General features: G+C 53.7%; 1 protein-coding gene across 1 annotated transcript in view; it reads right to left on the bottom strand.

Annotated features, from left to right (window-relative positions):
* Positions 1-10,000, bottom strand: part of plcb1 (phospholipase C beta 1) — a gene marked incomplete at both ends in the record, with an annotated part of 64,838 nt that overhangs the window by 51,887 nt on the left and 2,951 nt on the right. Inside the window, 3 exons of the mRNA XM_084446492.1 lie at positions 2,154-2,317; positions 9,727-9,827; positions 9,922-9,997. Coding sequence (XP_084302618.1) covers positions 2,154-2,317; positions 9,727-9,827; positions 9,922-9,997 — 341 coding nt within the window. The remainder of the gene's footprint in view (positions 1-2,153; positions 2,318-9,726; positions 9,828-9,921; positions 9,998-10,000) is intronic.

Genomic DNA, 10,000 nt, shown 5'->3' with positions numbered 1-10,000 from the left:
TCTATTTCTAAATAAAATAAATCAAATGTAGGTAAATTACCAGATGTCGTTTTGAAGCCAAATTCTATTCAAACATTGGTCCACAAAAAAACACATATAGAATATTGTAAAACTGCAAATAAAAATGAATCGAAATAAACAATATTCCTACAGGTCTTTCTTTGGGGAGGAGGACTATGCCGTCAACTCAAGATGAGCTGGAGCGAGCGAAGACCCACTTCTGTGGTGGCGCTGGAAGGCCCAACGCTTCCCCAGACTGTAGGCTACCAGGTTGCAAATCGCTACCACTGTTTCAACTAATTTGTAACATTCAAAGCAATCACCTGATATTATAGAAATTATTAAATCAGTTGTGTAGTGTTCAGCTCAAATGAAACCATTTTGCAGTATCAATGCATTCATTTTTTTGCCTATAGGCCAGCCTACACCAGGCTGAACACTTTCAAATGTAGCCTACAATTCGTTTGGCTATTTTTTTTGCACAATAGGCCTATTATTTCGATTTATTTTTATTTGCACTGTTTATATACATTATTCGTGATTCATCAATGGAAAGCATGATTGAAAATATTGCTCGTGTTTCCTCCCTCACAGAAAAAGACTGTCTCATTCTCTCTGTCTCTCAGAGCGGGTCTCCTGGCGCGCGGCTATGTTGCGCAATACCTGCTTTGTGTTGCGCAATACCTGCTCCGAGAGCGAGTGAGACAGATATCTCTTCTGATATTTAGGAATAGCGGAATTAATAATGATTAAGTTGAGTCTTACAAGCCTAACATTTGGTAACGAACTATAGCAATACATGTGCTTCATTGTTTTTGATTTAGGCGATTGTCATCATTTTGCACATAATTATAACACATAGCCTTTATTATGCTACAAATATAAATATAAATCACCCGCCTGCGACATCTGCTGACAGAAAAGAGCACTGCAGTCTAGACAGAAGGCAGAAATGTAAACATGTGATAAAAACGCTGATATCTAGGAAAAGTAATGAAAGGAGGGTCCTTGAATTTGATCGAGTGCAAACAATTATCATTTTGATCCACTTGTGTTCAAATTACCACCACTCGGTGCTTCTAGTGCTCGCAATTAACACGTAAAGGCGTGTGCACGCGTGTTCTATGTTTTGAACGTTGGCACGGCACTTTTGACATGTCACTCCTAATATGTGCATCAAATACCTGACACCTAACACTACACCTTATAGTTTGATCAAACGAATAAGCGTGCGTATAGACACACGTTTGTGTGGTTTGCTAATATTATAGTGTGACGTGTGGAACGTGCCACGCCAACGTACGCAACAGACGTTTAAACGCCCGCACGTGTTAAGGCTGGCATGCCATGGTTTGACTCCTAAAACTGAAGCACATCTAGCATAATATTTTACAATGAAAAGCAAGGTCAATTTATATATAATTTATATTTATACTACACAGGACGCATAATTACGCACAGCTGGGATTGATAATCATTAGGCTATGGAGCCCATCCTAGTTGATTGTAGGCTAATTAGTGTAGCCTACACTCACAATCCCTTTTGCGCCATAGCCTACTGTATGTCAAAATACAAAATACATTCTTGTACTATTATAGCCTACGTGTTTTGGTGCTGATCCTCACTACCCCTATGCTACAGCTAGTTGATGATGTGCGCTCTTATTTGAAAATGTAGCGATAGTGGAGATAAAACGACACATATCTAGGAAAAGTTATGCAAGGAGGGTCCTGGAATTTGATTGAGTGCAAATAAATATTCTTAATTTTTATTCAATATGGACAAATGAGCCCCGCTCGCAGCTTCTAGTGCCCGCTGACTTAACACGAGCGTGCAAACGTTACATGCATGTGCGCAAAAGTGGCACGGCAGTTTTAACACGTCACCCTCTGAGAATGCGAGCGACTCGTAACGCGTGCGTATATGCACGCCTATTAATCAGCTCGCCAAAGTACCTTTATACACGCAATGCAGGCGACGAAAGCACTGAGTGTTTGTTACGCTGGCACGAATCACACCCCATAGCGTGCGTGCGTGCGTGCGTGTGTGTGTGCGTGTGTGTGTGCGTGCGTGCGTGTGTGTGTGCGTGTGTGTGTGCGTGTGTGTGTGTGTGTGTGTGTGTGTGTGTGTGCACGTGTGTGCGTGTCCAGACCCCGGTTGAGCAGGTAGCGGTCGTGTTCGTATCTCTCCATCAGGGTGTGGGTGTGGGAGGGGTGGAGGGGGGGGTACAGGATCTCGTTCAGTCGTGGGTCTCTCTGTCGGCTGTTGATGACGTCCGTCATCTGTTCTACTGTCATGAAGCTGCCCTGAGCTCCCCTGGAGAGAGAACAACATCACCACCATAACGCTGTCATAACGCTGTCATAACGCTGTCATAACGCTGTCATATAGCACCATGACACAGTGGTGGAATGAGCTGCCCACTGATGTCAGGACAAAACTCACCTCTTCAAGAAGCACCAGGATCCTCCCTCTAAAGAAGCACCAGGATCCTCCCTCTAAAGAAGCACCAGGATCCTCCCTCTAAAGAAGCTCTACCAGGATCCTCCCTCTAAAGAAGCTCTACCAGGATCCTCCCTCTAAAGAAGCACCAGGATCCTCCCTCTAAAGCAGCTCTACCAGGATCCTCCCTCTAAAGAAGCACCAGGATCCTCCCTCTAAAGCAGCTCTACCAGGATCCTCCCTCTAAAGAAGCACCAGGATCCTTCCTCTAAAGAAGCTCTACCAGGATCCTCACTCTAAAGAAGCACCAGGATCCTCACTCTAAAGCAGCTCTACCAGGATCCTCCCTCTAAAGAGGCACCAGGATCCTCCCTCTAAAGAAGCACTACCAGGATCCTCCCTCTAAAGAAGCACCAGGATCCTCCCTCTAAAGAAGCACCAGGATCCTCCCTCTAAAGAGGCACCAGGATCCTCCCTCTAAAGAAGCTCTACCAGGATCCTCCCTCTAAAGAAGCTCTACCAGGATCCTCCCTCTAAAGAAGCACCAGGATCCTCCCTCTAAAGAAGCTCTACCAGGATCCTCCCTCTAAAGCAGCACCAGGATCCTCCCTCTAAAGGAGCTCTACCAGGATCCTCCCTCTAAAGAAGCACCAGGATCCTCCCTCTAAAGAAGCACCAGGATCCTCCCTCTAAAGAAGCACCAGGATCCTCCCTCTAAAGAAACACCAGGATCCTCCCTCTAAAGCACCTATTGTATATATAATAATAAATAATAATATAACACAGTAATACACTACACACTAACACACAAATAATAATATAATAATAATATATTTATAACATATATTTTGCTACTCTTGCACTTTGACTTTAGCAGTAGATTATACTCTTACTCAACTGTTTAGAAAGGAGATGCACTGGTGAGTTCTGGTGAGTTCTGGTGAGTTCTGGTGAGTTCTGGTGAGTAGTAGTACGCTGACTTTCTATGTTAAATGCAGTTATTCTAAGTCGCTTTGGATGAAATCATCTGTTAAACGATTAATGTAATCGCTGCTCTGGGAGAGAGAGATCAGCATTACTGTCATAGAGCTGTTTGAGGAGAGAGAGAGATTTACAGAGAGATGGAAAGAGATACAAAGAGAGACTTAGAAATAGACAGGCAAATGAAGATAGAGTGTCACGGCACCGCCGCGTCAGCCTCGTCCACCTCCTCAGCCCCCTGACCCCGGCCCGAGCCCCGGTTCTGACGCTGGTCCCCAGCCTGTCCCTGTCTCTCCAGTGCCGGACTCCGTTCCCCCCAGCACCTCCCAGAGCCTGCAGCGGGAACTGCGGGCACGTCTGCGGTCACAAGCCAGACACGCCCCCGATCCACACCTGCCGTGCGTCACCTTGATTGCCTCTCCTCCACACCTCAACGCACCTGGTCCTGATCAGCCAATCAACACACCTGGTCCTGGTCAGCCAATCGCCAGCAGGATAAGAAGCCGGTCCACACAGCCCTCTGTGCCAGATCGTTGACCAACCAACCTAGTGGGTACACGTCTCTAGCTCCCTGCCTCGTCTGTTTTTTGAACCTTGCCTTACCCTGTTCTCCCTGTTCTTCCCAGTTCCTGCCTGACCCACGCCTGTACGATTACCCCGCTCCTGCCTGACCCACGCCTGTACGACAACCCTGCTCCTGCCTGACCCACGCCTGTACGATTACCCCGCTCCTGCCTGACCCACGCCTGTACGACAACCCCGCTCCTGCCTGACCATCGCCTGTACGACTACCACGCTCCTGCCTGACCATCGCCTGTACGACTACCACGTCCCCGCCTGACCCACGCCTGTCTACGGATCACGTTACTGCCTGCCTCTCCCAGGATCGCAATAAACGTGCCTACGGGCTTTCACCCCAATCGTGTCTGCTCTTGGGTCCTCCATCCAAACCCTAACAGAACGATCTGGCCAACATGGACCCAGCGGACAACACAGGCCTCCGGCAGGCCGTCACCTCCCAAGGGATTCTCGTGGGACAACACAGCGTTCTACTCCGGGACGCCGAGACAGCAATGCGGGCTCTCAACGCCAATATGCAAGGCCTGTCGGCCCAGGTAACCACGTCGGAGCAAAGCCTGCACACTATTGTCGCTACCATGCAAACCCTCAGCGAGCAGGTTAGCCAATTGATCATATCCACGGGCTCCGCAGCCCAGGGGGAGGGCCCTGCACCCGGAGCCCTGGCAGCTAGCCCAGCCCCTGTGACTGCATCCCGACGTGAGCCTAACCTCCCTAGTCCCAAGCCGTACGACGGTGATCTGGCTCGTTGTGGGTCATTTCTAATGCAATGTGACTTCATCTTTGTTCACCAGCCTAGCATGTATTCACTGGACGCCGAAAGGATAGCCTTCGTGTCTAGCCTACTTACCGGTCCGCCCCTTAGTTGGTTTGAAGCCACCTGGAAAGCTAACGCGGCTTGTCTCCGGTCTTACGCTGAATTCAGCTTAGAGTTCAGAAAAGTGTTTGATCATCCCGCCCTTGGTCACGACTCAGCCTCACGTTTAATGAACTTCCAACAAGGTAGCTGTAGCGTGGCAGAGTACTCCATAGAGTTCAGGATCCTAGCCGCGGATAGCGGGTGGAACGATACCGCCTTACAGACTGCTTTCCGTGCGGGCCTGTCCGAGACTCTGAAGGACGAGTTAGTAAGGGACACGCCCACTACCCTTGACAGCCTAATCTCCCTGGCTATCAAAATCGATCACCGCCTGAGGGAGCGTGGAAAGGAAAGAAGCCGCACGTCCGGTTTTCCATCTAGGCTTCCCAGCCAGCGTTCCCCTAACCCGCCTTCTCAGCTCTCGCCACGTCATGAAGCGCTCTCCCCTCGGCGCACCACGACGCCACATGCCTCCGCCCCCGAGGACGAGCCCATGCAGTTGGGCGGCGCACGACTCTCCGAGGCTGAACGCGCTCGCCGTGTGAGCGAGCGCCTCTGTTTCTACTGCGGTCAACCAGGTCATGGCCGTGCTTCCTGCCCCACTCGGCCAAAAACCCAAGCCCACCAGTGAGAGTGGGTTCACCGGTGGGCTGTGCCCTGTCACCCACGCCCCCCATGGCCAAGTCAGCGCACGTGGGCTCTCTTTCCAATGGCTCCTCCTGTGTCGATGCCCAGGGGCGGATGCACCTCGACGTCTCCATCACTGTGAACCAACGGCCCATCTCAGTTCTCGCCCTTATTGACTCAGGTGCCGACGACAATTTCATTGACGCAGAGCTAGTAATCCAGGCGGGTATTGCCACCCTTCCCAGAGAGCCCCCTGTTACCGTGCACGACCTTAGCGGTAGACTCCTAGCCAATGTTACGCATGTCACCGAACCCTTGAGCGTGGTCATCTCTGGAAACCATCGCGAGTCCTTGTCCCTATTGGTCATCACGTCACCCCAGAGTCCCATAGTGCTTGGCCATGCGTGGTTAAAACAACACAATCCCCATATCGACTGGTCCTCTAACCGAGTAGTCAGCTGGAGTACCTTCTGCCTCAGTACCTGCCTCACATCTGCCCGTCCCCCAGCAGAGGGCGCTGTTGCCCCTATTGAGCCTCCTGACCTGTCCCAGGTGCCCCCCGTCTACCACGACCTTGGAGAGGCCTTCAGTAAGCAACGAGCTCTCTCCCTACCGCCCCATCGCCCCTATGACTGCTCCATAGAGCTCCTCCCCGGGGCCCCTCTGCCCTCAGGCCGTCTGTTCCACCTGTCACGTCCTGAGAGAGAGGCCATGGAAACCTACATCAGGGACTCTCTTGCTTCTGGCATCAAGTGGCCATCGTCCTCTGCAGTAGGTGCCGGATTCTTCTTTGTCGGTAAGAAGGATGGTTCCTTACGACCCTGCATTGATTACCGGGCTCTGAACAGCATAACTGTTAAAAACAAGTATCCCCTGCCTCTCCTCGCTTCTGCCTTTGAGCCCCTCCAAGGCGCCACCGTCTTTTCCAAACTGGACCTCAGGAACGCCTACCATCTGGTTCGGATTACAGAAGGAGACGAGTGGAAGACTGCTTTTAACACCCCCCTTGGACATTTCGAGTATCTGGTGATGCCTTTTGGGTTGACCAATGCCCCTGCTGTTTTTCAGGCCCTAGTCAATGACGTCCTCCGGGATCTACTGAACCGTTCTGTCTTTGTCTACCTGGATGACATCCTTGTTTTTTCTCGTTCCCCGGAGGAGCATGTCAAGCACGTCAGGCAGGTTCTCCAAAGACTCCTGGAGAACCGGCTGTTTGTCAAGGCTGAAAAGTGTGAATTTCATGTCCGCTCAGTTCAGTTTCTGGGGTACATCATCGGAGAGGGTCAGGTGAAGGCTACCCCAGAGAAGATCAGGGCAGTGGTTGAGTGGCCCACCCCCGCAACCAGGAAGGAGCTTCAGAGGTTTCTTGGGTTTGCAAACTTTTACCGACGGTTTATCCGTGACTACAGCCGAGTTGCTTCCCCCATGATGGCCCTGACCTCTAGGACCACTCCCTTCTCCTGGTCACCCGAGGCAGACGCTGCGTTCAGGGCCTTGAAAGCACTCTTCACCTCTGCCCCGGTGCTTACCCAACCAGACCCCTCACGTCAGTTCGTCGTGGAGGTCGACGCATCGGACACGGGAGTGGGGGCGGTCCTGTCACAGCGATCGGCCTCCGACGACAAGCTCCACCCCTGCGCCTTCTTCTCTCGCCGCCTTGAACCGGCGGAACGCAATTACGACGACGTGGGGAACAAGGAGCTGCTCGCTGTCCAGCTGGCCCTGCAGGAATGGAGACATTGGTTGGAGGGGGCGGAACAACCGTTTATCGTATGGACGGATCATAAAAACCTGGTTTACCTCCAGAACGTCAAGAGGCTAAACCCCAGGCAGGCCCGGTGGGCGCTGTTCTTCGGGCGCTTCCGGTTTACCATCACCTACCGGCCGGGTCCCGCAACGTCAAGCCTGATGCGTTGTCACGCCAATTTGCTCCCCCGGAACCGAGTGCCGCAGAGCCTGACACGATCCTACCTCCCTCCTGTGTGGTGGGCGCGGTCACATGGGAGATCGAGGGCGTGGTCAGGGACGCCCAGAGGAGCCAACCGGACCCAGGTAACGGCCCCCCTAACCGACTGTTTGTGCCTGATCTAGTCCGTTCCCAGGTCATCCAGTGGGTCCACGCATCCCGGTTTGCCTGTCACCCAGGGGTCAACCGCACCCTGGCTCTGCTTAAGAAGCGTTTTTGGTGGCCCACCATGTCAGCTGACACCCGGGAATACATCCAGGCCTGCACAGGTCTGTGCCCAGAGCAAGGCGTCGCACCAACCCTCCTCTGGTCTGCTACGCCCCCTGCCTGTTCCTGGCCGCCCTTGGAGCCACATCGGGCTGGACTTCGTGTGCGGGCTCCCTCTGTCCAATGGTAACACCACCATACTAACTATTATTGACCGGTTTTCTAAGGCCGCCCATTTTGTGCCCCTATCCAAGCTCCCCTCAGCTTCAGAGACCGCGGCTCTCCTGGTGACCCATGTGGTCCGGCTCCATGGCATTCCCGTGGACATTGTCTCGGACCGAGGACCCCAGTTTACGTCCCAAGTATGGCTGGAGTTCTGCCGGGCTATTGGAGCCACCGTGAGCCTGTCCTCCGGCTACCACCCCCAGACTAACGGGCAGGCTGAACGGGCCAACCAGTTCCTTGGGAATGCGCTGCGCTGTGTCTCTACTCGGAACCCGTCCGCCTGGAGCGACTACCTCTCCTGGGTTGAGTATGCTCACAACTCCCTGTCAAATGCCTCCACTGGTCTGTCCCCTTTTTAATGCTCTCTGGGCTACCAGCCACCATTGTTCCCTGAGCAGGAGGAGGAACTCACCGTGCCCTCAGTCCAGAGCCACATCCGTCGCTGTCGCAGGGTGTGGAAAGAGACCCGAACCGCCCTGCTCCGCTCTGCCCACCGCAGCCAGCGTAACGCGGATCGCCACCGGGTCCCAGCTCCAGCTTACCAACCAGGTCAGAGTGTATGGTTATCCTCCAAGAACATCCCATTGCAAGCATCCTCCTGTAAGCTGACACCCCGGTACCTGGGCCCATACGTCATCGACAGCATAGTCAACCCCTCGGCGGTCAGGCTCAAGTTGCCTCCCGCCATGAGGATACATCCGACCTTCCATGTGTCCCGTATCAAGCCTGCCTCTGTCAGCCCACTGTGTCCGCCAGGAGACCCGCCACCGCCGGTCCGGGTCATCGATGACCACCCTGCCTGGACGGTGCGGCGCTTGCTGAGGGTCCGTCGGCGGGGCCGGGGACTCCAGTATCTGGTGGACTGGGAGGGTTATGGGCCTGAGGAACGGAGTTGGGTTCCCCGCAGGTTCATTCTGGACCCGACGCTCATCCGGGATTTCCACCGTGACCATCCTGGCCAGCCCGGTCGGTCGTCAGGAGGCGCCCGTAGAGGGGGGGGTCCTGTCACGGCACCGCCGCGTCAGCCTCGTCCACCTCCTCAGCCCCCTGACCCCGGCCCGAGCCCCGGTTCTGACGCTGGTCCCCAGCCTGTCCCTGTCTCTCCAGTGCCGGACTCCGTTTCCCCCAGCACCTCCCAGAGCCTGCAGCGGGAACTGCGGGCACGTCTGCGGTCACAAGCCAGACACGCCCCCGATCCACACCTGCCGTGCGTCACCTTGATTGCCTCTCCTCCACACCTCAACGCACCTGGTCCTGATCAGGCAATCAACACACCTGGTCCTGATCAGCCAATCGCCAGCAGGATAAGAAGCCGGTCCACACAGCCCTCTGTGCCAGATCGTTGACCAACCAACCTAGTGGGTACACGTCTCTAGCTCCCTGCCTTGTCTGTTTTTTGAACCTTGCCTTACCCTGTTCTCCCTGTCTTCCCAGTTCCTGCCTGACCCACGCCTGTACGATTACCCCGCTCCTGCCTGACCCACGCCTGTACGACAACCCCGCTCCTGCCTGACCATCGCCTGTACGACTACCACGCTCCTGCCTGACCATCGCCTGTACGACTACCACGTCCCCGCCTGACCCACGCCTGTCTACGGATCACGTTACTGCCTGCCTCTCCCCGGATTGCAATAAACGTGCCTACGGGCTTTCACCCCAATCGTGTCTGCTCTTGGGTCCTCCATCCAAACCCTAACATAGAGAAAGATTTACAGAGATGGAGAGCAAGAGAGATTCACAGAGAGATGGAGAGAGAGATTCACAGAGAGAGATGGAGAGAGAGATTTACAGAGAGAGATGGAGACAGAGAGAGAGAGCGTTGGGGGGGACCAGACTCACAGCAGGGAGAAGACCAGGCTGAGCTCTGGACGAGGACAGATGTTGGACAGGAAGCTTCTGTAGACGTCAGGAGAGAAGTCCTCCACAGGAACACAGTCTCCCTGCGCGCACACACACACACACACACGGCTATTACTGCTTATGCACTGTGAGATTCTGCATGTGTGTGTGTGTGTGTGTGTGTGTGTGTGTTACCCGTCCAGATGGAAGCTGGCAGCTCTCTAGGGCTGTCTCCACCCTCTTCCTGTCAGCTGAGAACATCCGCAGGATGCTG

Source organism: Borostomias antarcticus (genome assembly GCF_949987555.1).
Source record: "Borostomias antarcticus genome assembly, chromosome: 12".
In the NCBI taxonomy this organism is placed as follows: Eukaryota; Metazoa; Chordata; class Actinopteri; order Stomiiformes; family Stomiidae; genus Borostomias; species Borostomias antarcticus.
This window is presented reverse-complemented; position numbering and strand designations above follow the sequence as displayed.